The 27696-nt window shown below is 47.9% G+C and overlaps 2 protein-coding genes across 2 annotated transcripts; both read left to right on the forward strand.

The window, feature by feature from the left end:
• The first annotated feature begins 3752 nt into the window (after positions 1–3752).
• LOC117835018 (uncharacterized) lies at positions 3753–5764 on the forward strand. Its single transcript, XM_034714367.2, has 2 exons — positions 3753–3950; positions 4045–5764. The coding sequence occupies exon 2, from the start codon at positions 4091–4093 to the stop codon at positions 5363–5365; it is 1275 nt and encodes a 424-aa protein (XP_034570258.1). The 5' UTR covers positions 3753–3950; positions 4045–4090; the 3' UTR covers positions 5366–5764.
• Positions 5765–20041: 14277 nt separating this feature from the next.
• Positions 20042–24588, forward strand: LOC117838968 (phosphatidylinositol 4-phosphate 5-kinase 1). Its single transcript, XM_034719185.2, has 8 exons — positions 20042–21298; positions 21394–21561; positions 21691–21856; positions 22194–22304; positions 22381–22574; positions 22682–22812; positions 22882–22975; positions 23713–24588. The coding sequence occupies exons 1-8, from the start codon at positions 20295–20297 to the stop codon at positions 24020–24022; spliced, it is 2178 nt and encodes a 725-aa protein (XP_034575076.1). The 5' UTR covers positions 20042–20294; the 3' UTR covers positions 24023–24588.
• Positions 24589–27696: the final 3108 nt, after the last annotated feature.

Raw genomic sequence — 27696 nt, forward strand, 5'->3', positions numbered from 1 at the left:
GGGCGGAATGGAGGCCATCAGGATATTGCACTGGGGGACTGCCCGGGAGTGTGTGGTTGCTTGAGCGAGCCGGACCACGAATGGACAGCGCGGTTGGTGGTGGTCTCGCGTCTTTTGGTGAAAATTTTGTTTGGTGCCATGGGGATGGTGCGTTCTCGTCGAGCTTGTCTGGTGCGCAAAGGCAAGGCGGTCCGTTTGGAAGCTTTCGTACCTGTTGAGAGGCCATTGGTCGCAGAGACATGCTATGAGCTATGGCTGCTATGCTATGTGCCTGTTTAGTTTCTTTTTTTGTCCAAGAGGAATGCTACTGTGAGACATGCTTAGTTCTAGTTTTGATCGAGGTTTTGACACTGCTGGATTGCTGGTGTCTTGCTAGACGTTTTCAGTTATAGAAGGATTAAAATAAGAAAAACACTGGTATCTTCTTTTACCTAGCGATGAGGCATGACACACGATGGGCTAGCTAAAGGGGGTGGCGAGGGAAGAGGCAACAGATAATCTGAAGGTGGCGAGGACAAGACCCAATAGAACAGCACGGCGCAGTAGAGCAGGAGTTGAAGGACGTATGGGCGGCACGAACGTTCACCAATCCTGCTGCTAATCTTCCTCGTTTATTTATCTCTCGGTAATCATGCTTCGATACAACGCAAGCAACAGGAATCTGCCAAAAGAAAATGCAAGAACAGGGCCCTCCATTCATTTCCTTTTGGAGCAACAATTATCGCACGGATAAAGGAGCATGGACACCGTCACACTAAAAAAAAAGGTGCGTGCACCGTTGTCTCATTTGAGAACAGGAAACCGAAACCACGTCAAATCGAGTCCCCATGATAAACAACATTACTCACCTACGTGTGGCGTCTTATCCACCTTAAACAACAACGGGAACCGACTGCTACGCCCGCGCACGGGGCATCTGCATCTCCGCTGGGTTGGGTACCAGCAATTTCCGTTTCGGGCGGCGAACAAACGCGAGTGCGCGCGCCAAAGCCCCCTGCCGGCCGCCGCTCGCCCGAAACGCGTCGCCGCCGGGCGCGCCCGACCGCAGAACCGGGGGACTGCCCGAAATTCCCCCCCTTTTTTTTCCGGGGGTCATTTCATTTCGCTCGCCCCCCGGCCGCGGCGGGCACATTCCATTCGCCCCCGTACCGATCGATCCCACTCACCGAACCGAGCGAATCCGACGCCTTTTAGGCCCGTGGGGCCGCGCGCACCGCGCGGAGGACGGCCGGATCCGCCCCGGCGGCCCATCAGACGGCCGCGCCGCCGCGGGGGCGCCGGCCGCTCACGTCGCCTCCTTCGCCCAGGTGGCTCGCCGGTGAAAGTTCGTTGGTTCGTTCGCGGGGACCCGCCCGTGGGACGGGTCTTTTCACGGGAAAGGCCGGCGAGGAAGGCCAGCCGCTGGGCTCGGCGAATGGACGGTGCTCCTCCTGTACCGTGCCCTCTTTTCTGTTTTCTCGCCTGAATCGCCCGCCCGGATTGGTGGATCACGAGTAGTAATGGAGGCATCTGCGACTTTGCTCGATTGGATAAAGGGTGTAGAATAAATCGGTGAGAGCCTGCGGTTGCATATGCACGGCTTTCCTTTTGGAAAGAAAAGAGAAAAAACGGCGTAGTACACGTACATTGTACAGGGTGGGGGTATTAACAATGGTTTGGAATAATCTTGGTAAACCTAAAACAATTCAAAAGGTCAATGACGAATTTGGACTCCGTTGGATGCTCCAAATACTGAGCTTGTTTGGACCACGGAAAAGTCTTGTTCTTGTTAAGCTTTCCAGGCTGGGTTAGGGCCTGTCCCGCACTATACTATTGCGAGTAAACTTTTTTTTTTTTAAAAAAAGAAATAAATGGAGGTAACTAAGATGATTCTGTCTTGCAGTTTCATGTACCATGTGTTTAGATGAGCCTCTCCAGTGAAGAACATGGTTATTACGTGCAATAACTCGTTATAATTCGTTGTTACTGGCGGTTACAACCCATTCAAATAGTTTGCCATTTGTTTAGACGCACCAAATTAGTTTAAGCACTTAAACTTGCACACAAGTTTACTAACTTGGCCGTCACTTTTGATTTATCTTAGATCGTCTCAAAACTTTCCCTTACAGTGAACTTAAGTGTACTTCTACGTAGTACAAAGGGTACTACCAAAAGAAGCACTGTAAGTTTGAGCTTGATTAACGATCCACAAATAAAGATTTATATATGTAGCTACAAAATAGTAAGACATGACAACACATTCTCTATCCGACAAAAATGTGCTAAAGCCTATAGAAAGTATCTCCTTTCCACTTAAGAAGAGGACAACGAGTAGGCTAAGGGAGAAAAAGGCTACCTGTAAACATATAAATATTTCCTTGTGCTAAGAAAAGTGAGTAAGATGTAAAACAGAGAGCAAATGGAGTCATGCTGCGTGCTTTTCTCACTTGTGCAAGGGCGTGTAGTGAATAGGGCGATTGTCATTTCAGCACCAGACAGTGACGAAGGATAATTCTTGTTCCTGGATGGAGACGCAAACAAAACTTAAAGGAACAAAAATAGAATCTTTCGATGCAGTGCTTAGCTAATAAACCAATATGTAAGAACGAGATCAACGTTAACAAATTGATGAGATAACACAATTGGTGCGTCGATGATGCTCCAGCTGTAAACGGGTAGTAACCACTGAGAATTTGTCCTTTGACATAAACCACCCCCTCCCTACGCACACAACACGGGTGTATCACCTTCTACTGACTACCGTGGAAGCTGGATGTTTTGGCCACAACGTTCAATTAATTGTGAAAGGGTCCATTAGTTCGGATGAGGTACATGGTGGGGATTGAGTGAGTTCCATAAAATTTGCAGATTAGCGTCATCGAACATTGGTTATTAAAAAAATCATTAGGGGGACGGTGTCGGTCAACCCTGATTGAGAACAAGTTTATGAACATGAGGTAATTGGGAAGAAGGAAAACATGAGGTGAATGACATCCTATAACCCCTAATTATTTTTAGCATAGAGACCTTTGTCCGCTACGGGCGCAGTCATGTATGGTAAAAAAAACTAATTGATTTTAGGATGCACTAGCACGGACATTATAAAAGGAAAATTCTTAGAGTTGGCTTATTGCTGTACTTGTACGGTTTTACCTAGGATGTTACTTCCTTCATCCTAAAATATAGCTACGTTTAGATTTTTTCAAAGTCAAAATCTTTTCAGTTTTGACTACGAATAGCGAAATTATCATAGAGATTAATAACGTAAAAATGATGTTAGTATTCTCAACATCCTGTTTAGGTTTCTCCTCGTAATTGTGAGAGACCTAAATAACTAATACTATAAATGTGAGGAGAAAATAAGAAAGATAACTTTGTGGAAGAACAAGACTCTGATCTAGCATAGGAAAATAATAATGAAATATGAGCAATATACGCAAAGTCATCGCTAAATAACTTAACTTCTTATTATTACCAAGCTCGAGTCACCACAAGCTATGTAGACCCATAATAACCATTTTATCCATATGAATGATGGCCTCAATGTAACCATATGTCCACAATAAGCTCAGCAACATTATTTTATGCATCCCGGCTAGACCATGACAACATACCCTGGCAAGAAATGCCAAAGCATAACTTGCAAAAAGGCAGAGGAAAAACAGAGGATGGTGGAGGCAAGTAGTGGAGGAGCATGGGCCCTTGCCCCTTTGGCCCTGGACGGCCAATGCCCCCTCTCCTCTCTCCCCATCCCAGCCTACAAATAGCCCCCGAGCCGAGCAGCCACACCATACATGCTTGCAACAAAGCTTGTTCTGTGTGAGAAGAGAGCAGCACAGACATCAAGCTCAAAGAGTCAGGGCTACTAGCCAAGATCACAACTGACCAACCACTTCCAAGACCCCAAGTGCCTCCAAATTCCAAGCTCCCTTGCGGCGCTGCGGCGTGCATGCTCTGCCCGCATATCTGAGGTAGTTGTTGGTTACTCTTATTACTCTGACTCTTCTCAACAGCCGCGCCAGTCATCTGTTGCTCACGTCTCTTTACGATCGTGCCTCTTCACAGGGAGCAAGCGCGACTGCCACTTCACATCTTTCTCCAGGCGGCGAAGATGTCGGTGGCGGTGTGCCGTGGCCCGGTCATGACGACGTTCGAGGCGCCCAGCTGGTTGCGCCCCGTCGAGACGTACAAGAAGCCGGAGGTCGTCGTCGACGACCGGCCCGCGCAGCTGGACGTATGGAACGCCATCCAGGCCGCCGACGTGGACAAGGCGGCCAAGAAGGCGTCCAAGCCGTACGTGCACCCGCTCGTGCGCCGGTCGTCGAGCCTGATGAGCCAGAAGAGCCTCGAGGTCTGCACTGAGAGCCTCGGCAACGAGACCGGCTCCGGCGACTTCACGTCATCCCTGGACATGGCCTGCCTGTTCGACTCGGCGCTGCCGGCGGCGGCCGCCACGGCGGATGAGCCCTTCTGGCAGCACGACGCTGCTCGCGATTGCGAGAAGGAGCAGTGGGAAGCCAAGGACCTCGCGGCGGTGAACTACCACCGCTCGGCCGGGACGCGGTCGCCGCGCCGCGCGTTCCCGCCGCCGCTGCCGTCCATGTCGCGCCGCGACGGGCCGTGCCTGCAGATGCGCCCGCGCCGCCAGGACGGGCGCCTCGTGGTCGAGGCCGTGGCGGTGAGGCCGCGCGGGTACCTCCACGCTCGGCGCCAGGGCGGCCGCCTCCGCCTCTCCTTCGTCGAGTGCTGCACCCGCGATGACCAGAGCGCGGTGAGCAAGATCGCCGAGGCCGCAGCAGAGGCGCCGTTCTTCCCGATCGTAGAGCCCAGGAACGTGCAAGAGGAAGAGGCGGCCGTGGAAATGGAGGAGGAGGACGAGGTGGGTGAGGAGGAGGAGGTGGAGGTGGTGGACAGGGGTACCGTCGTGGAGGTCAAGGTCAGCACGCAGCCGCAGACGCCAGCCGCCGGCAAGGTGCACCGCTCGACGCTCGTGATCAACAAGTTCGTCGGCAGCACGCCGCTGTCCGTGGACCAGCCCCGGTGCCACGCCGACACCACGGAACCCGATGCGGAATCCAGCGACGACGAATTGGCGGCGTACTCACCACGCTCGACCCTGCGCCGGGTGCCGTCGTCCACGACGTCGCTGGCGGCCGCGGTCGCCGTGGCCTCGACGGGGAGCGACGTCCATCCGGCCCCGGAGGACGACGACGAGTGCGGCGGCATGCACCTGTCCGCCGCCGCCGCCGCCGAGCCCAAGCAGCTCCTGCTGTTCACGTCGCGGCGGGGAGACAAGCAGGACCTTCTCCAGAGCGTGCGGCGGTGCCGGCAGCTGCGGCAGAAGCCGCTCTTCATCCTGGAGCCCTACTGCATTGCCACCTCCTGAACAGAGCCGCCGATCACAGCCACACTCCAGACAGCTGATGCGAATGCGACAGTCCCGTCGCGTCGTCGCCATTTGCTAGCCTCTTAAATTAATCACTAGCAAATCAAGCACGGTGCTGATTAGCCCCCATTATTATAATAACCTCGTCAATCCGTCGTCGTCGTCACAGTGGCTGCTGCATGCCGGGCATTTTTTTTTTTTGCGACACATTCTTTCCATGTGTTGCTTGGTGTTCTTTTTTGGACTGCGCGTGCATCGACCAGTCGCCCCTTTGGTCCCTCGCAGTGGCCTCTCGTGCGTGCTGTAATTGTTGTTGCTCTAGTAGCTTTGTCTCCCCTGTATTATTTGCAGTGTGATTTGAGTAAGTAATTTATCAATGGATTAACAGATTTGCCGTAACCACCGTTCTTCCCATGTGGATTGTTCACCGCTGTATTTGGATGAGGCATCATCCAACAGAGCTTGTCATTTTCATACGCATGACGCCTTTGATTTCTTTTTTTACCGGTTTCTACCGAATCATGTTGTGATGATGGGCTCCTGCATGACGCCTACTACTCGTGCGCTCGTATCCTGGAGAAGATTTTTGGAGGAGACGTATGTGCGTACCGAACAATTGTCGCAAAGGGAGAAAGGATGAGATAAAGAGATACGTGAACTAGTATGGCCTGTCTTGCTGCTTTGGGTAACCCTTGATCGAGCACCGAGAGTGGATAGATAGATATACGTGACGTTTCGGTGCTATTCATAATTTAATATCAAAGATCCATGTTGCTTTCTTTGGGGAGGTAAATGGTGCAACGACAACTTTTGTTGCAAAAGGTTGCTTTTGTGGCAACGGAAAAAATGTAACATTACATTAAGTTGATTATTTGTCATAGCTATTTTTTGTGCGCTGAGTATTTTTTTTAATTTTCATGGCAATATCGCTTTTATTGTCACAATCACTTTTTTTTGGTAAATACTAAATAGGGTAAAACATGAAAATTTTTAATCTTATATAATATTTTTTTAACAAAACTACTTTTGATCTCAACTTTTGCGACAAAACATATGTATGGGTAAACTATGGGTGTGCCATTTTTTTAAAAAAACTTGAAGTACGTTTTTCGATTAATTATAACTGTTTAAGAAATCTATGCCGTTTTCATTAGAGTTGCACCCTTGTTTCCTATTGCCATGCTAAGATACTCTACTAATTGCAGAGTCTAGTGCTCTATTGATTATATTTAAAATTCTTGCAACAATGTAGAAATTTCGTCATGATTTTCACCCTATGACTAAACTTTAATGGTGGAATATGCTAAAGGAAAGCTAAACTTTGACTACTCGTTTAAGAATACGATGGAACTTATCAAGTAGTCAAGGGTTAAACCTAGACATACTCATTGGTATTCCACTATAATTACATATAGCGGGTCGTAGGATTATTATCTCAAAGTAGATCAGAACCTGTATAAACTCTAGGGTTGTTGTGGGTTTGGATCAGGGGTGGCTATGCTAGTACATATGAGTGTTCTTTGCCGTGTGTTTTCTGGTTGATCTACCTTGGCCAGCGGGAAATATGAACTCTGAGCGTTAAGGAGTGTTTGGCAACACTCCACTCAAAAAAATCAACTCCACTCCACCAACTTCACTAAATTTCTTGCCAAACGCGTCTTGCTTCACAAACTAGTGTTTTTGAGCACTCCCTGAGGTACTCCAGGAAAAACATGGATCCGATCCCCAACTCTACGTTTTTTTTCTCTGAAGCTAGAGTTTATGGAGCAGGACGTGTTTGGCAAGAAATTTAGCGAAGTTGGTGGAGTGGAGCTGTTTTTCTAGTGGAATGATACCAAACACCTTCTGAATAACAGACATTGTAGTACACATCTATAGTATAGACCGCACGCTATCCTCAGTCCACAGTAGGCAGCACTGCCCTAGTGTCATGGAAAAGCGCCCCAGTGTCTGTTCCTTTCCTTGTGCTAGTTGGAGGCATAGAAAACATTAAACGAAGGTAGGGAAAAAGAAGGAATCCTCTCTCGACCAACGGAAATGGAGCTCACGTACTGAATTATTCGGCCCAGGAACCAGCTCTCCCGGTTGTGTTAGATGACTGAAGATCTCGTCTCCACGTCACGTATTTTGTGAGCTCCGGCTCGCTGTCACGGCAACTTGCCGCAGGGCCAGTCCCGCAACTGGGCTGCGGTAGTGGTAGTAGACTAGTAGTAGCAAGCCTGCAGGGAACCGGCTGACCGCCGCCGTCGCCGCCGCCCACTGGGCGCTCTCAGGGGCTGAGGGGCCAATCAATATCATACGCCGCAGGCTGGATGCTCTGCACCGGAACGCGAATACAACCAGCAAATTGCATGGATAACGTGCGAAAGCGAAAGCCTGTACCGAGGGCGAGACCCGGAGCTGACCGGTATTCCTATATGCTGACAGTGACAGCGGTAAGCCACACAGCAGCATTCAGGCCTGGTCGGCAAATGCAGCCCGGGGGCTGTTATTTTTTTTTGTATGTGTGTGTTTCTTTGTGATTTGGGCGGCAACGCAGCCAGCTACTAATAACTCGCAGACTTGTCATCTAGGGAATGCGCTGCTGACCGAGCGGCTGTTAGTGCCATTGCAAGTAAACTGTAACCAGGGAGTCTGTTCTCGATCACATCGAGACAGCAAAGGCTCCTCTGGTGATATCTGCCCTCACATCACATCTGGCGATCTGCTTCTTCGTCTGCAAGGCATATATGATCAGAAAAGGGGGGAATTGCAGGGACCAAATCGTTCCTGAAGAACCACACGATCGCGCTATTATTCCTCTTCTCCTCCAAGGTTCAATCAGTCGGCGGCAGGCACACGGGAAAAAGCGGGTGGCGAAAGGGAGAAAGGAAGAGAGGTCCCCGAGCAGATTGTACGGGGAGATTTTGCATAGGCCGCTACTGTTGTAGCGGGAACCGATGCTCATCCAGCTGACAAGATTTTGTCTCTGGCCGACGCGGACACGGACGTACTACACTTGTCGCAATGGCATTGTGCTTGCCACACCCACGAGACGCCTTCCTCCTTTTTTTTCCCTTTTCTTTTGTGAACGAACCTACTGTTAAAAGCTTAAAAATGCAGTGGTGTGTCCACACGGAGTTTTAAACTGAAACCGTATTTATAAGGGAATTGTTACTAATGTTCAGATGGAATCTACATGTTGTAGGCGAGTTCAGTCATTGGGCTGTTGTAGGTCAGTGATAACAATTGCCGCCCACTTATGATCCTAAACGAGCTGATGGTCCAAAGACAAGTAGCCATCATGTGCTGACCGAACGGAGGCTGAATTCCTCGGCTCAGTGCTCAAATATTTTAGCCTCTCTCTGCCCAAAAGTACTAGTACAAATCCTCTCATAATGACCCTTGAGGTCAAACTATGCTCCATGTGTGACAACTACTATCTGTGATCTGTGGCATTTCAGTGGAGGTGTTTGGCTCTTTTACCTATGTCTGTAGACACATTAGTCTGTCTGTCTATGGATAACTCGCAAGATTTTTCCCCCCGACCATGGGACTCCACTCTGTCTCCCTGTTTCTTTTTTTATATGAGGCTAGCCTACAACGTCAACATTATGGCAAGAAAAAAGCAGAAGCAGCAGCAGAAGAGAAATACCAAAGTCATGCAAAAGCTTCTCCTCAAAGTCAACTGCATAAACAAGTGACCGAAAGGGATGCGTGCATGGCCAATGGGCACAATTGCGTAGGAATTAAGGTACTCCTCTTATCGGCTCACTTAGCAAGAGAATTTCCTCCCTAACGTACCCTAATGCAGTGCAAAAACAAACATAACGAGATGCTGGTTTTCATGATGCTGCTGTCATGTTGACCTACCCATATTGGAAAGTGTCCATGTATTATACGCGCGAATGACGTATGGTACTTCAAGGGGACCAAGTCGATCCCATTGGCTCGTACGATTAACAAGAGTTTATACTAAAGTCATGGAAAAAGGTCAGCCCCACTACCCCATTGTTGTAGTAATAACAAATAACTATAGAGATTTTAGTTTACGGAAAAAAATGCGAGCGTGGTGCATCACGACGTGGAAAAGAAGAACCTAATGCTTTCCCTCTCATTGGCAAAAGTCACTTTAGTTTTACCATTAGTATAGCTCGCTGCATCTCGTAATCGCAAGTCGAAAAACCAGTACCCGACCGGAATATGAAAAAGTTTACCTATTATAACCTAAAATACCAGTTCGGCGGCTACCGTCTTCTTCATCCTTCGTCCAAAATAAAATTCCCAACTGAAAATAAAGAAAAATTCAGCCAGAATAATGTTCAGAAAAGAAACCCGTCTGAAGTGAAAAAAAATAGGGGTTAGCCGTTAGCATGCATTAACCATACGTTGAACTGATGTCATCAGTCACAGCGCATCTTAATTTGCATTCAGGCGGATGTTCGATGGGAACACGAGGGGGCTTCTAATTCCTCTGGAGATGCGGCCTTATCTCCATCCGCCGAAGCAAACATTCCCCCTTTCACCTTTCTCCCGCTTCACCCTCTCATCGGGACATAAAACTATTGCGGCCTCACGACATCTCATGGCTCACGTTAAGCACCATCGCCGGCCGGGGCGATCGAGGAGACATAACCGGCCAACACCTCGCATCGTCGCCAAATTCCCTTGCCACCTATTATGCATAGAAAAGGCCAGTGGTTCCTCCTTCCACTTACAAGCCCTGCATGCGATGGAAATGGACGCCGCAGTTGCGAATGTAAGACGCGAGAGCGACAGCTAGTGGCGCCATCTCGTCACGTCCCCCACATGCCTAATCCTTGTCCTGCGTATGTGCGCCGATTTTGCCCGGAGTGAATCCTATGGATCGGTGAACGGTGACAGCCTCGTTCGGTCCAATCTGTCGTGGAATTTGTTCTGCGCCTGGGCCCGTGATTTAGACCGCCGTGAAGAAGACAGTGGTAGTACCATGTCGCTACACGCAATTAACTTTCTTTCATGGCATCTCATCATCAGCAGTTAACCTTGAGACGCCGCACATAGGATCGATTGGGTATCATATCGCACACTTATTATTGGAAGGATCACAACAAGGAAGAACAATCTGCTATGTGGCCAGAAACCCGGGAGATGGCGCGCCTTTTATTCCCGGCCGCGCGGCCACGTAGGCTGCAGATAGGATCGCCGGGGTTTTGTGGTGAAGGAGCGCGAGTAAAAAAAGGGGCGAGACCGACCTGCTGCATGGTTCCCCATCCATGCGTGCAATGCAATGCAAGGCGGCGGCACCTTGCATGGAGGCGAGGCGACGTTGGCTGGCTCTGGCTGCCTTTTCGTTAATAACTCGGAGAAGATGGGTGGCTGCCTGCAGCGTGGAATAACCGAATAAGAACTGTTACGGGCACCGATGAACGGGGGTGCGGTTGGAGCAAGCGAGCACCGAAGTGCCTGTCTTCAGCTAGCCTTCGGGGGGAAGCCACTATATCCGGTCGAGCGGTTGATGATTCTTCACCGGCCGGTTCGGAGAGTTTTCTACTGGGAAAGTAAGAATCTTCTAGCCTCTAGAAATGATTAAACCGGTGGTGAACTGGTGGTGGCGTGACGGAATCCGTCTTGGCATATGCCAATGACCTTTGGGGCTAGCAGATTCTAGGTGCCAGCTCGGAAGAACTGTGGCATAGATAAGCCTCACTCCCTAGTCCCTAGTGACAGAGAAGTTCACTGAGAGACGTCACCGTCACCGGACCGAGGGAGCACGAGGGTCGAAAAGGGAGGAGGGCCGAAGAGCTTTCGCAGAGACGCAGACACACCGCGCCCGCGCGCAGTTTCGTGTAGCCTGCACGCGTTTCGCGCGGCCGAAATCGATTTTGGCTCCCGCGGGACTCGGTGGCAAGTCATACGAGTTGGGCTGGAGCCTCTGATCCGCATACCAGAGCGGCCCGGAGACGAGTTGGGCTGCCACCCGATCGATGGCGCCTGTTGAGACTTGGGTGGGCTACCCTTTGCAAATAAATCGAGATCTGCACGGCCCATATACAAAGGACCGTGGTTACGAAAGCCCAAATAGTCGTTTATTTAGATTGGACCTGCGCGGCGCTTGCACAAAACCATGGGCCGGATGCCCATCGACGACGTCCACACGGGCTCATTAAACCACCTTTCGTCCCCCTCAAAAAAAAAAAAATTAAACCACCTTTCGTCCTTCCTGAAACTTGTATATTTACTGGTCTGATCTGAAAAGGGAAGAGAGCAAACTGCAAACCTGAAGGCAACGGCGTACGAATCCATATCATGTCATTTCATGTCAGCATGCATCTGGCCTGATAATTCCGTTCCCCTCGCGACTCATGCCGTTCGTACATGCGGAAGACCCACGGACGATGCCCCGTCCCACGATCACGTGTTCAGATCATGCTCACGCCGCGGCAACAGGGCGCGCACACGCGCCACCCGTGCCCGCCCTGTACCCTCCCTAACGCGCCGATCGACGTGAACCCGCATCTGCGCGAAGTGACACTTCGTCAGGTACTCGCCGAAGGACGACACGACGCTCGTGGAGGCGTAATCCAGCTTGGAGTGAAGCTCGAGGAGCAGGGATCGAGCCGGGGGGCCGTGGATCCATGATGCCACGGGACACAACAATCCTCGCATGATGTACATGCATATACTACGCTCCCTGATAGCGTCGGCGTTTCCGAGGCAAATCTTTGCCCGCGAATCGAACGGTCTAAGACGGCATTCAGCAGGCTATCATGTTGCTAACCCTCGGGTGCTTTTCATCAGCATCAAATCCTACCACTGCTCTCATTAGCAGGATCTTTGTAAGCACGGGGATCCATAAAGAACTGGAGCGTAGAGAGTAGGGATACTTGGGCTTTCGACTTTTGCGAGATCACCACCAGCCCAGAGAAGCAACGAAGCCTAGTACGGTGTATCTTCGCGCATGATTGGTGCCACACGGACGGTCGGACGGACGCCTCGGAAGCTGCGATGCCCCCTGCCTGGTGCTGTAGTGTATCTCCCTTGAAAGCCGCGGGTGTCGCCGTCTCGTCGACGCCATCTCTCACCGCGACAAACGGCGCCATTGCCGCGCTCCTTATCACTGTGCTGCCGCTGCACAAGGTGCCAACGCTACCGGCCTCGCCGTGCGCGCGCGCACTGTCGCGGCGTTGCCACGAACAGTCGCCGTCGTGGTAAAAGAGCCGAGAAGCGCCGGGTACATGTACATGTCCTGGATGCATGTAGAGGTCGGTCGGGCAAGGACACGGCACACGGGTACGATCCGCTCTGGTGATCTCGCTGCCGAGCACGCACAGCGCGAGAGGTCCTGGCCATCTTTTTCTCGCACGGAAGACGAGCAGTCGAACACGGCTGCACTGCAGGTACAGGCTAGAGACTACAGGGTTCTTTGGGCGTTGCCGCGACCGCCAGCAACAGCAGATTTGGCTGTTTATGATCCAAGCAAAGGCTATTGCTGATGACAACGATCGGTGTCGTGTTAACGTTGAACCTTCTTGAATTAGTTGGGAGTATTGGAGACTTTGACGTGCGGCTTTGTTCCTCTCTGGAGCTGATGTCGATTCCAGTTGCCAATCATTGGGCAAATCGTTCGATCCGTGTGTGATTTGACGCCTTTGATTTTTTTGCTAACGGACAATAATGCGCAGTTTCTAACGAAGTCGCGAGGCTACCAGCACTCCAGCAGTTTGTGGATGTGGCTTGTGAAAGGAATTTACCCAAAAAAAAACGGTGAATTGTCCAGGAACTTCCATCGCGTTGTTCACGTCTGGTGTCTTTAATTTTTTTTCATAGGACGAGTGTGCTGGCTCGATGTGCTTTCATTGGTACGTTCGATTGACAGACTCCACCATGTCTTTTTCCCAACTGTGCACTATGTCACGCGCGTTACTGCTATACCATCTCGAATCTTGATTGTTTAGCATGGCGAAATTTTAATCGCTGCAGCAGCTTTGTAGTCAAACGAGATCGGATCTTCCAGGACTGAGATATCCGAACGGAGCCAGAAAGGTTTAGGTCACGGCTTGGTTTCTCGAACCAGAGAGATAGAAACCGGGATGCGTTCTTAGTTGATCCGGCGAGGGGGAAAAACCTTCTAAACTTAGATATACCTTATGTCTAGTTATACACGTTGTTGATCGATTTGATCCCATGTGTGTTTTTTTTATGGAGGAGAATACGGATGCAAATCCACAAGTAACCTTTTCTAATTCATGCTATGGTTATATTGTTCACGTTGAATTCTTGCATGATTCTTTAAGATTTCTTTTTTGAAAAGGAGTTCTTTAAGATTTCTACTTGAATCCTACCTCTAAGACTTGATTGGCATCTTTGGGAACCTCTCTATGCACATCTACAAGGTGATTCTGATTCATGACCTAAATAATAGTAGCAAAATGTAGCATCGTAAGTGCGGAAGTGACCCCTTTCTAAGTCTAGTATATAACACAAGTAAACACACATGATTCGTGACATCAATTGTTCCCATTGAATTCTTGCATGATTCTTTGAGATTTCTACACACATTGAATCCTACCTAACACTTGATTGGCATCATGGGGGACCTCTGCACTACCTGTGCTGTTGTGCATATCTACAAGGTGATTCATGACCTAAATAATAGTAGCAAAATGTAGCATCATAAGTGCGGAAGTAACCCTTTTCTATAAGTCTAGTATATAACGCAAGTAAACGACACATGATTCATGACCTAAATTGTTCCCGTTGAATTCTTGCATGATTCTTTGAGATTTCTACGCACATTGAATACTACCTCTAACACTTGATTGACATCATGGGGACATCTGCACACCTGTGCTGCTGTGCATATCTACAAGGTGATTCATGACCTTGATATAGTAGCAAAATGTAGCATTGTAAGCGTGGAAGTGACCCTTTCTAAATCTAGTATATAACGCAAGTAAAGACACATGATTCATGACCTAAATTGTTCCTGTTGAATTCTTGCATGATTCTTTGAGATTTCTACGCATATTGAATCCTATCTCTTAACACTTGATTGGCATCATAGGGGACCTCTGCACACCTGTGTTGCTGTGCACATCGTGATTCATGACCTAAATAATAGTAGCAAAATGTAGCATCGTAAGTACGGAAGTGATCCTTTTCTTAAGTCTAGTATATAATGCAAGTAAAGACACTTAAACACACGTGACACGTGACATATGGTAATTCCCTACCTTGGATATTCCAACACACAGGAAACTAATGACGACTACGGATCCTAGCACATCTCCATCCATCTCCTTCTCATCTTTAGGCCATCACCCTCCGAGGCCTGGTGATCGATATCAAAAGGACAGGTAATCAAGAACATCACCTTCTCCTCCTCGTAATCTTAGCCTCTGGTAAAACAAGTTCAGAATAGAAGGCTTACCATGCTACGCCATACTTAGCCTCTGTTGTTGACCCCTACAGTGTTCTTGGCTGGCCAGCTTAGGCCATACTGATCGGAAAGCAAGCATAGGATTCCCAAAAAATCAGCCATTTTTTTAGCCCAACGCACGCGGCTCTCATTTTCATTTCCTACCCAATCCACCCTGGTCCAGTAATAGCTATGCAACCTATGCTTATGCGTAACTGTTACCCGGTTTGGAAATGTCACCGGCCAAACTAAGCCCGGTTTCGACAGCGACGAACCAGTGAAAACCAAGGGAATCGTGGCGACATATCCCTTCACGGGCTCCATAAAAATACCAGCAAAATCTCCCAGTACGTGACACCAAGGCGACAACGACCGGCGAGAGCGCCACAACAACACGTACGCGTAAGCAGGCCGCGCCTTGGTTCCACCCTCACGTCATTTTCCGCGCCTCGTCGGGGCAAGCTCGCATCGCACGCACGCCGCGCGCGCGCGGTGGGTGGTGGCTGTCGAGAGTCGGGACAGGAACGAGACGACCCGCCCGACCCACCCAAGCCAGCGTGACGCCGTTTTCTTGTCCTGGCCTCCTGGGCTGCGGGGAGGAGCTAGCACCGCACGTCGCCATCGCTGATGGCTGATGGCGTCGCGCGGGGTCGGGGCACGGCGGATGGAACAAACCGGGCGCGCCAGGGAACTGGTGGGCGATCGAGCGCGCTTTTTGCCGCGTCGGCGTGGCTGCCGTTTTGTTTAACGCTCTCGGCGAGGGCGGCGGGTGGTAGGATTCGGCGGCACTTGAGGCTTGCTGTTACGGGCAAAAATCTCCCCAGGTCTGAACTCTGTGAACTCCACGGCTGTCTGCTGAAAGTGTTGAGGCAAAAATCTATCTGAATCTCGTCTGGTCGGTGTTCTCCGTGTGTTGGCTTCAACAAGGAAACTCAATCACAAGATCTTGCTGAAATGAAACATGGGAGCTGCTCCATTTAGCAGGAACTGAAGCATTGCGATTTCAAGAAACCAGATGATGCCTTCAACTTGCAATGGAACCACCCAAAATCCCGCCTGAACTCTTCTGCATCACCGGCAAAGTTGATGTCATGGTCCGACCGAATGCGTCCTGATCAGCTAGACCAGCTGCTAAAGCTATAGCTCCAAGCTCACCTGGTCAGCAACCTAGCGTCAGCAGACAGCAGCTTGACTGCTTGAAGATGCAATCTGAACGCCTGCAGCAACGTGTGCATGGGAGGAAATGACAAGAAAGAAAGGTGCGATGAAAATCATCGTCGGTTTATTAAAAAAAAAGGATCATCGTCCTCGGAAGGTGAAGACTCGTCAACAACAGAATCCTAATCATGGCTCACTAGTTCATGGGGGGTACGCATAATCCACCAACTCGATCTGATCCCCACGGGCTAAACAAAACACACACCAAACCAACCGTGACTCGAGCAGTTCACACCATGCTTTCGTTAGGTTTAGATCCTATAAGTGGCAATAATACAGTGTGTGCGGTACGATCAGGCGTGGTCACAATTATATAAGAAACCCGTACAGCAAGATTGGCATCCAGCAACGTCTCCAAAGCTGACAGCGACCAAGAGCCCAACTAAGGGTCTGTTTTGGTTGTTTAGATGTACCAAGGCATCCAAAAATCACTTGCTTATTGCTACGATGCAAGAGTGCTCGTGCTGTAAGACTTACCCCAAACTGCTTTGTTCAGTGTTCACAGTATTCATATTTAAGGAAAGAAAGTTCTAATTAGCTCTCCATTCTCTTAAAAATAATTAGCCACGCCTCTGCTATTTTGGCTCTTGTTATCTCTTGTTGTGGCTTTTGTTGTTTACATGAATGACTACTTAATTGTAACCATGCACATGTAGTTTCATTTCTATGCAATGTATTTGCGGACATCAAACATGTTTTATACCAAAACAATTACAAATTTAGGCGGTGTTTGGATCTTTAGTCCGGACTAAAATTTATGTCACATCGAATATTCGGAGACTAATTAGAAGAACTAAACATGAGCTAATTATAAAACTAATTACACAGATGGTGGCTAATTCAAGAGACGAATCTATTAAGCCTAATTAATCCATCATTAGCACATGTTTACTGTAGCATCACATTGTCAAATCATGGACTAATTAGGCTTAATAGATTCGTCTCGCCAATTAGTCTACATCTATGCAATTAGTTTTGTAATTAGTCTATGTTTAATACTTCTAATTAGTATCTAAACATTCGATGTGACAGGAATTTTAGAAGCTCCTAAAGAAACAAACACCCCTTTAGTCGCATTTGAAAAGCATGAAACTGGAAATATCCGCTCCATGATTACATATGTACTTTTAGTTTTGCTCTGTAATATAATCCCTAGAGCACGGGGAGCTCTCTTGTGGTTTCCCCTAAAGAACTTATTAGCTATGCCGTGCATTGTGTGTCTCTTGTTGTTGCTTTTGTTGCCTACATGAACGGTTACTTGTAACCTTGTCTGTGTAGTTTTGTCCCATTGCAAACGTGTCTGTAGATACCAAATATACTTATACAAAACCAAAACAAATTTGGTCGTATTTGGAAAGTGTGATGCTATCCATTGCGTGGTCATGTATGTATTTTTGTCTTGCTCCGTGTTCCCTGGAGCATGGGAAGATCTCTTACGATTTCTCTTAAAGAAATTAATTAACCACACAATCCGTTGTGCATCTCTTATTGCTGCTTTTATTATCTATGTGAACAGTTACCTGTGACCTTATACATATAGTTTTGTCGCATTGCAAATGTGTTTGTAGATATCGAACATATTCATACCAAACCAACACAAATTTGGTAGTCCTGGGAAAGGGTAACGTTGTTTGCTCATTGGTTGCGTGTGTACTTTTGTCTTGCTGTGTGTTCCCAACAAAGTGGGAGCTCTCTTACAGTCTTCTTAAAGAAATTAATTCACCACAAACTAGCCTCTTTGCAGAATTTTAATTTTTTTTTTCAGGGTAAGGCTGTCTAGAAATTCCCTTCCCTAGACCCCACCTTGTGTGGGAGCTTTTCGTACTAGGTACGCCCTTTTTTTATCATTGTGGGGCTCTTGTTATTTACATGAACGATTCCTTATAATCCTTTTGTCGCATTGCAAATGTTTTTTGGATCTCAAACATATTTATATCAAACCAATACTAATTTGATTGCATTCGAAAAGTGCATTGCTATATGCTTCTTGGTTACATATGTACTTTTTGTCTTGCTCTGTATTCCCTATAGCATGGAGAGATCTTTTACGATTTTCCTTAAGAAATTAACTATGTCATCCTTACGTGTCTCTTGTTGCTTTTGTTGTCTATATAAATGGCTACCCATAATCACATGTAGTTTTTTTCATTGCATCGAAAATTTGCTTATAGATATTGAACATTTTGGTACCAAACTAACATAAATTTGGTCGCATTTGAAAAGTGTAATACTGTTTTCTACTCATTGCCTACGCATGTACTTTTGTCTTGCTCTATGTTCCCAACAAAGTGGGCAGCTCCATTATGGTTTCCCTTAAGGAAATTAATTAGGCACGCTATCTTTGTGCGGCTCTTGTTTGTTTACATGAGAGATTCCTTGTAAATTTATACATGTAGTTTTGTAGCATTGCAAATGTGTTTGTGGATATCAAACATGTTTACACCAAACTAATACAAATTTTGTCACGTTTGGAAAGCCCAATGCTAGCAATATCCCCTCCACGATTACACAACGATTACACAATTTACTTTTGTCTTGATCTACGTTCCTTAGAGCAGTCCATGGTTTTTCCTATAGTGTTAGCTGTGACGAATTAATATAAAACACCTCTTTTATGCTAACATAATAAATGATAATGCTGAAATAGTTGCATTTGGAGAAACTTTACACATTAGTTTGATGCAAACATCTTGTCGTACTACATTACATACATATTACATACATGTGTTCCTGAATATCGAACATGGCCATCTCAAGACATGGCCATCTCAAGATCGACAAAACTTTAGTGTCATCTTATGCTCATAAGTCGACAAAATCCTTCCTCTTTTTGTTTGCAATTTTTGTTTTTCTTTGTGTTCTTCGAAGAGGTTCACCACTCCATATTTATTGAATATGAGCATTTTTACAACAAATTACTTGACCAAAGTCCAAAAAAAACACATACACAAATAATTATTTTGTAACAACTTATTCACAATAGACAAAATCATAATGTTATCGCGTAGGAGTTACCGGGAAGCTAATCTACCATTTTCAATTTAGCGTACAAGAAACAATTGATGCCATATGGTTCCCTTTGGAGAAACCTTATCATTATGTTGCGTAGTAGTCTTGTCGTGCCCTAAATAATTAGGGGTGGATTTTTCAAAACCAACAAAAACTCTGATGCGATCATACTCATACGTCGACACATACGTCGACAAAATGTATCCTCCTTTTCGTTCGCACATCCATTTTTTGTTGTGTTGTCATGTTTAGCATTAGCCTTGTCGCGTCCTAAATAATTAGGAGTGGATATCTCAAAACCGACAAACCTCTAATGCGATCATGCTCCTTAAAATGTATCCGCTCATACTTTTTCCGTTGTGTCCCTCAAAGATATTAATCATACCAGTGTTATTTAACTGCAAACCTTTTCCACAAGATCCGAATAAAACGTGAACATCAATTAAAAAAATCATGCAGTTCTACCGGGACACCTTGTACTCCTACTACTAGAAGAAGAAACCGTCGTATCCTGAAGACCTCGAGTATGATTGCATTGCGTAGGAGACTAGGAGTTGCCATTTAAACCTAAAACCGTCGACCCGACACCATCCACCAAGCAGAGCAAAGCGTAGCGAAGCATGCCTGCCCCTGCCCTCCTTCCCGGATGAGTCAAGCGGACACGCTGTCAAAACCAAAGTGCCGCCGACCCCAGACGTCAGTCGCCGCGACACGCCAGGTCCCGTGGGCCCCTGTGTGTCGGCGGGTCCACCCCATCGCACCCACAAACCCAAAACCCGAATCCTCGGCCGCTGCGTGCAGCACGGGCGCGGGGCGCGCGTTGCGTCCACCGATCCCTGCCCCGACCCGTCCCGGACGAGGCGACGGGGCCCACTCGTGACTCGTGCCGCCCCGTGGCCCCACCACCCCACCCCTCAAAGGGGCATTTCCGTGAACTGCCCCGGCGTTCAGGAGATCCGCGCGGGGAGCCTCCCGTTGCAGCACGCGCTGATCTCAGCCGAGGCCTGGGGGCAGTACGGTAAAAGTGCGCCACCCCCCTCGCTCCTCTATTCCTATCTCCTCCCCATCCTCCAACTCCAACCCCTTGCACGCTATAGGAGTACTAGGCCAGTACTGGCACCACTCGTAGCCCAGATCAAACGACCAAGTAGCCAGCGGGAGCACGAGAAAAAAAAATCGAAGCGAAAAAAAGTGGAGGCGAAAAGCTTGGGGGAGAAGAGGGGAGGAGAGGGAGCGGAGCATAAATCCCGAGCCCCAAATCGCAAACCCTAGCCGCTCCCGATCTGCAATGCCGCGGGTGTGAGTGCGCGCGGGGGCGGGGGGATGAGGCGGGTGGCGCCGGCGATGATCGCCGTCGGCGGCGCTGGCGGCGAGGAGACGGCGGAGGGGGCGGTGGTGGAGAAGACGCTGCAGAACGGCGACGTCTACCGCGGCGGCTTCTCCCAGGGCGCGCCGCACGGCAAGGGCAAGTACGTGTGGGCGGACGGCTGCATGTACGAGGGGGAGTGGCGGAAGGGCAAGGCGTCCGGGAAGGGCCGGTTCTCGTGGCCGTCCGGGGCCACGTTCGAGGGGGAGTTCCGCGGCGGCCGGATCGAGGGCCAGGGCGCGTTCGTCGGGCCCGACGGCGCCACCTACCGCGGCGCGTGGGTAGCGGACCGCCGCCACGGCGTCGGCGCCAAGAGCTACGCGAACGGGGACTTCTACGAGGGCCAGTGGCGGCGCAACCTCCAGGACGGCCACGGCCGCTACGTCTGGGCCAACGGCAACCAGTACGTCGGGGAGTGGCGCGCCGGGGTGCTCTCCGGCCGCGGCGTGCTGATCTGGGCCAATGGGAGCCGCTACGACGGGGTCTGGGAGAACGGCGTGCCCAGGGGGACCGGGGTCTTCACGTGGCCCGACGGCAGCCGCTACGTCGGCTCATGGCCAGGGACCTGCGTCGACCTGCCGGCCATAAGCGGCACCTTCTTCCCGCCGGTCGGCGCGGGGGCTGCTGGTACGGTCAGGAAGAGGTCCTCCGTGGAGGGTGTGGGGGAGAAGGCGGCGCCGCGGATCTGCATCTGGGAGTCGGAGGGCGAAGCTGGGGACATCACTTGCGACATCGTCGACGCGCTCGAGGCTTCCATGCTCTACAAGGAGGCTGCTGCCGTCGCAGGAGGAGCAACCTACATGCGGACACTGCCCCAGAGGAGTACCCGGCGAGCAGCCAGCGGAGTCCCACGCTGGGCATCGTCGGCGGCCACCACGCCGGAGAGTAAGCGACCTGGGCAGACTATCTCCAAGGGACACAAGAATTACGAGCTCATGCTGCAGCTGCAATTGGGCATCAGGTGAGGTTTTAGTATTGCTGTGGTTTACTCGCAATGTTGTCTGTTTTTTGGGAGACTTTGTGGAATTGGAGTGTTTATGGTTCTGCATCTTGCAGGTATTCGGTGGGAAAATCTGCAGCAGTGCCGATGCGAGCGCTTATTCAGGCAGATTTTGACCCAAAGGAGAAGTTCTGGACGAAGTTCCCACCGGAGGGCTCGAAGGTTACGCCACCACATTCATCTGCGGAGTTCCGGTGGAAGGACTACTGCCCCATGGTGTTCAGGTGTTTGTCTTCATATACCATTTCTCTTCATATACCATTTCATCTGTGTCTGTGCTGTAGTCTCGTTGTCAACTTGTTATGCATCTTGTGATCAAATAATTAACTGGGGTGTTGGATTCTGCATCGCAGGCATTTGAGGAAGTTGTTCGCTGTTGATCCAGCGGATTACATGCTTGCCATCTGTGGCAATGATGCTCTGAGGGAGCTGTCTTCACCCGGAAAAAGTGGGAGCTTCTTTTACCTTACCCAAGATGACCGCTTCATGATTAAAACAGTGAGGAAATCAGAAGTCAAGGTATTGTTTTCGGTTTAAGCGTGCCAATGAACTGGGTGAAATTGTATAATTTTTTATCTGAATGATAGGATTGTGTAGTCAGTTATGTTAATTTGTTTTTGTCACTAACCTTCATTGGTGGATCAGTATTCCATCAAGTAAATGTGGTTTTTGCTGGTGGAGCTCCTTGCGACCCTGCCTTGTGTATTATCTTTGTTTTGGTGTTATGAGATTAGCTATGTTTCATACTATTAAAAATAAAAAATGTGCTACTAGTACAATTAGTCCCATAGAAGAAAACATGTCTTTCCTTCTTGTGTGTAGAGGGGCTAATTGCCTTGGTATCTTGTTGCTGCAGCTGCTAATTCGAATGTTAAATAGCTACTACCAACATGTCAGTCAATACAAGAACTCTTTAATCACGAGGTTCTATGGTGTACACTGTGTGAAGCCTTTTAATGGACAGAAGGTTTGTGATATTTACTAAGAACCTCTTATTGCAAATGTTTGCAACAGTCATGGTTTCTGACAATTCCTTTCTCCAGGTCCGATTTATTGTCATGGGCAATCTGTTCTGTTCGGAATACCGGATTCATCGCCGTTTTGATTTGAAAGGTTCATCCTATGGCCGAACAGCAGACAAGTTTGATGATGAGATTGATGAGACCACCACTCTGAAAGACTTGGACCTCAACTTTGTCTTTCGGCTGCAGCGATCTTGGTACACTGATCTTCATGAGTAAGTTCAACCTCTACAACATCTAGGATATTTCTTTAGGCGAGGTCTAGGATATGAATTTTACTTGCGCTGAAATAACACTGCTAATTATGGAGTCAACTGCACAGACAACTGAGGCGAGACTGCAATTTTTTGGAATCGGAAGGGATTATGGATTATAGCTTCTTGGTAGGAGTTCACTTTTGTGATGACATCTCTGCCTCAAAAATGGGATCATCTACTTTTACTGCTTCTCCAAGTAAGTTAGGGCAGTTTGGTTTGAACCTTGATAATGTAAAGTGCCTGCTCTAACATGTTCCTTAACCAGAGCTTTTAACGAAGAGCGAGTCATTTCAAGGTGGTGGCACACCAGAGCTTTGCTTCTCAGATGATGATTTTGATATGATGCCTGATTGCCGCCGGTAAGTTAGTGTTTTTATATACGCATCTCTGTTTTGTGTGACTAGCATGCATTACATTTGCATGCCATCAGAGCTGTTAACTGATTCTAATTCTCTATTTAAGCAGCATATCCCTTAGAATTACATGATATACTAATTGAATAACTGATGAGTAAATTCACGCCCTTTTTTGTTAGGGGATGAATGTTGCCAATAATACCACTTTTTACATGCATACTTTTAAACATTTTTCTGATGAATAAATGCCATTTAGTTCTGATGTTCTGTATTTACTCAATATTTGGGCGTAAAATGAATTTGTATCATTCGGGGAATGTGTTTGAGTTGAGTATAACAGCAAGTTTTGACCTGTAAGATAAATCAACTGCGATAACCCATGTATAACAAAAGAATTTGTTGATCCTTGGTTTTAAAGATGTGTCAACCTTGGTGATAAAAATGGAATTTATGTTTTCGCCGTGAGCTACCTTAAAATTTTTGCTCATGCCTTGGTGAGTTGTTCCTGGTCTCCATCTCACATGAGACTTGGAGCTGTCATCATAGCGCAAACTTCATTGCCGCCCACTTGGCTTACACATGGATGTGTTTAGGCATTGTTGGGGCCTAGTTGTTTGCTCATCTGTATCAGGGATGATTGATCCTTCTAGTTAAAAAGCAGCCAATGCCTCAGAGCTCAAACTCAAATAATTTAATCAGTTCTCTAATGTGGCCTGCCAACATTTTTTTAAATTTTTCAGGAAACCTTTGATTAGACTGGGTTCACACATGCCAGCCCGGGCAGAGCAAGCATCCAGAAGAAGCGAGTTCGACCCGTATCTCTTCACTGGCGGTGGATTCCTGTTCCCAAACCAGACTGGTGAAGTGCACGATGTCATTCTCTATTTCGGGATAATCGACATCCTCCAGGATTACGACATCACAAAGAAGCTTGAGCATGCTTACAAGTCATTGCAGACTGATCCCAACTCCATCTCTGCTGTGGACCCGAAGCTCTACTCGAAGCGGTTTCAAGACTTCATCGGCAGAATTTTTGTGGAAGACGGCTAGTAAGCATTGGGTGGAGATGCCGCCTGAATTCCATGCGAAGGCCAGAGCACCTGCAACGATGTGGAGATGGTTTGGAGGGCTTTTTTTGGGCGCAGTAAAGAAGCCTCCACATAATTGCCGAGAATCATCTTCATCCATGGGGATCCGGTAAAACAGCAGCTCATTGGCTGGGCAACTACCGTCGAGCCTCGATCAACAGTGCAGGGGATTTGAGTTCGAAGCAAAATTTGCTGAGAATTCTCTCTGGAAATCATCGGAGTGGCTGGATTTTGAAGCACAGCCATGAGATCGGAAGATTTTGTCTGTAAATTATGTGATTCGGCGGGTGAGATTGGTTCTTCCAGCTCCGTTGTAGGTAGCAGTAGTTTTTTTTTCCTCCTTAATTTTGGTAGAGGATTTCTTTTCCATTTTCACCCCTTCTATATATCGGTCCGATGTAAAGAAAGGGGGTAGGGTTTTTCTTTCCAGAAAGAGGATATTTAAGGCTGCGGCAGGCAGTGAACAATAAGATCATGTACAGATACACCTTGATCCTGAGAATGGGTGGATTAGAATTGAATTCGGCATCTTCATGACCCGTGGGCCCCATGCCCCGGCTTCTCCCTCTCTTTTGTGTTGTTGGCTTCTTCCTTTCCCAGTATTTATATTGTACCTTGCCATAGCTTTTTGCAGGCTGGAGAGAGACTGGGGAAACTTGCAACTCCTTGACCTGAGGTGGGTGATGTGTCAGGGAGGGAGAGAGGTGTGTGTTGGAAGTGGGGAAAAGTGATGGGAGAGGAGGGAGCATGAAAAGACGAGAAAGAGGGGGCACACCACGGCAGATGGTTAGATTGGAATGCCGATCTTATCTATCCTTTTCGCTCCGTATAACGCCCAAACCTCGAATCTCCTTGCTGATACCGGCTGCTAATCCGGTTCACCACCGGGTGTTTTGGTCTCCGGTCCCCAAAGCCCCTATCGGATCAGCCCCACAGATGCAGATGGGGTCGTTTTGCCTTGGGCTGCACAAGGGAGCGTCTCGAGCTGTGGCCAGCGGATGCGGACCAGATTTGGGGCGCGTCATGGTCCACTCTTCCTGAGCTAATGCAGATGGTCACAGCCTCACAGGCATGTTTAAGGGCTAATGCTACCGTACTGTGCCTACTTACGAGTACTCCTTTTGCTAGTCTCCTACTTGCGAGTACTTTTTTTGCTAGTGTATCTGCTTGCCAGCAAATCACCTCGGTTAAAAATGTTCTTCTTTCGGGTCTCATTGGAATCTCTCCTCTGACTCTTTGGGCTTTGGGGACTGTGCGAGCCTATAGATGGATGCCACGTGGACGGAAGGTTAGTGCCTTGGTAGTGGCTTGCCCTGGTCTGCAAGAAAAGGAGGTTTGGTCTAAACTGGGTGATTTGATGTATTCATCTAGGCTTATTTGTCAAGCCAACTACCCAACAAAGTTTTGTTTTTACATAAATAAAAACTAGCCGTTAATGTATTCACATCGTGCATTTTGATAAAAATGTGAATTTGATTGTGGGTTGACCATGCACCGCTTCTTGACTTCTTGTGGCTGAGAGCCAGAGACTGAGCCTGTAGAGATTACGGGCACCATGACAAAATCCCTCGGTACCGACTACGGAGCGATCTGGAAACCCCTGACGACACCATCTTCCAGGCTTTCAGCGCAGGAGTTTAGCACCTATCACATCGGATATTTGATACTAATTAGAAGTATTAAAGATAGACTAATTATAAAATTAGTTGCACAGATGGAGTCTAATTCGCGAGACGAATCTATTAAACCTAATTAGTCCATGATTTGACAATATGGTGCTACAGTAACCATTTGCTAATGATGGATTAATTAGGTTTAATAGATTCGTCTCGCGAATTAGCACAGGGTTGCAATTAGTTTTATAATTAGCTTATGTTTAATCCTCATTAGCATCCGATGTGACACTGCTAAAGTTTAGCATCTAGTATCAAACACGATTTAGCCCCTCAACACGAGCTCGCCACTTCCCTGTGATGCTGTGCGGCTGCTGCACCTTTTGAAGCAAACAAAAAAACCTAATTAAGCTCACTAGTATCAAAGGACCTGCAAATGTAGCATCGTCGTGCGGCAGTTCCTTTTTATCACCCACCGCAACCACAAAAGATAACATATATATATCTTCTCTCTACCTCTACACACCAACCAAAACCAGGTCAAAGAGCAAAGATGCATGCATGGCTCGTGGCAGTAGCGCCCGAGCCTTTCCGTACCGTTCTACTCGTATTGTCATTTCCTCCCCCTCTACCTGCTCTACGCACGCCATCTGACCACTTCTCCTCGCTTTATTCCTACGCCTTGACATCTCCAGTTTTGCCAGCCGAAGTCGCCCAGTTTGAGGTGGTGTCCCGTGTCCGTGTCCGACCAAGCAAACGATTCGCTGCATCGGCATCGGAGAAAATGGCGTCAGATCAGCTAATCAAATGTGTGCTTTGTTTTGTTAGCAGCCGACACGGGATTTGATGCGGCTGCCTGCGACACCGATACGCCGTAGGATTGTACTCGTACGACGGGCGACGCGGTTATACTAGTAGTACTAGTAGCAGAGTTCCGGCCGGTTCGTATCTGCCGTGGCTGCGGCTGGGGACGCGTAAAGGGAGATCTCTGCAAATCCCAGGCCATGCCGGGGGGAAACAATTTCTTACTCGGCTCCGGTCAATGGATGGCGCCGAGCCGTGGAGATTCTTGGATTTCTTCACCTGCTCCTGGGATTTGTTTCGTTTGGGTTTCTGTAAAAAACTCGGGGGGATCGGAGCACTAGGGCCTGTGGAGTGAGGGCTTGTTTGCTTCAAGGTTGAAGCAAATCTGCTTGATTAAAATTCTACCTGCACCTAGCCTGTGACGTGTTTGGTTGAAGTCCTAAGTAGCTGCCTGGATCAGATAAGTGGATCGTCCCCAGACCAACAAAATTGACTGCCTGGCTGCAGCACCTGGCCTAACTACCGTGATTAGTTGATTAATTAATCAGATCACGTAGCTTGCGTATTAGTTTTACCAACTTATTTTCTCGTTGCTTTTTGTCTGGTTTTTGGTACGACGAGGGCACAATAAGAGCACAATATCATGTAGCTTAATGAATGATATTTGTTTCCAAATATTTTGTGACGGTTCCGTTCGTTTGGTCCTTGCTTTGATTAAATATTTCATCAAAACATGTTAAGATTTTATTTATTAGAAAAAATATTTTACTAGCAAAAACAATAGCACAGACTATTAATATATATTTGATTATACTTAAAAAGCATATTTATTATGAACATCTTGTGTCACTAGTATGCTCTGATCAGGTAGATTTTATCAATTTTATAGGCAACTCTTAGACAACACTTTTTACTCGGCAAGTCACCTAGGACTCTAAGGGGGTAAGGGGGTGTTTGGTACTTTAGAGGTCCTAAAATTCTTGTCACATTGAATGTTTAGATAATAATTAGGAGTATTGAACATAGATTAATTGCAAAACCAATTGCACAGATGGAGACTAATTTGCGAGACGAATCTATAAAGCCTAATTAGTCTATGATTTGACAATGTGATGCTACAGTAACCATTTGCTAATGATTGATTAATTAGGCTTAATATATTCATCTCGTGAATTAACCTCCATCTGTGTAATTAGTTTTATAATTAGCTCATGTTTAG

This window comes from Setaria viridis, chromosome 9 (assembly GCF_005286985.2).
Source record: "Setaria viridis chromosome 9, Setaria_viridis_v4.0, whole genome shotgun sequence".
In the NCBI taxonomy this organism is placed as follows: Eukaryota; Viridiplantae; Streptophyta; class Magnoliopsida; order Poales; family Poaceae; genus Setaria; species Setaria viridis.

Bases quoted from the DNA above. Each gene is read 5' to 3' on its own strand.
- LOC117835018 (XM_034714367.2), top strand. From the start codon at position 4,091: ATGTCGGTGGCGGTGTGCCGTGGCCCGGTCATGACGACGTTCGAGGCG.
- LOC117838968 (XM_034719185.2), top strand. From the start codon at position 20,295: ATGAGGCGGGTGGCGCCGGCGATGATCGCCGTCGGCGGCGCTGGCGGC. The intron at 21,299-21,393 runs GTGAGGTTTTAG...TGCATCTTGCAG, and splicing joins CAGCTGCAATTGGGCATCAG to GTATTCGGTGGGAAAATCTG. The intron at 22,575-22,681 runs GTAAGTTCAACC...TCAACTGCACAG, and splicing joins TGGTACACTGATCTTCATGA to ACAACTGAGGCGAGACTGCA.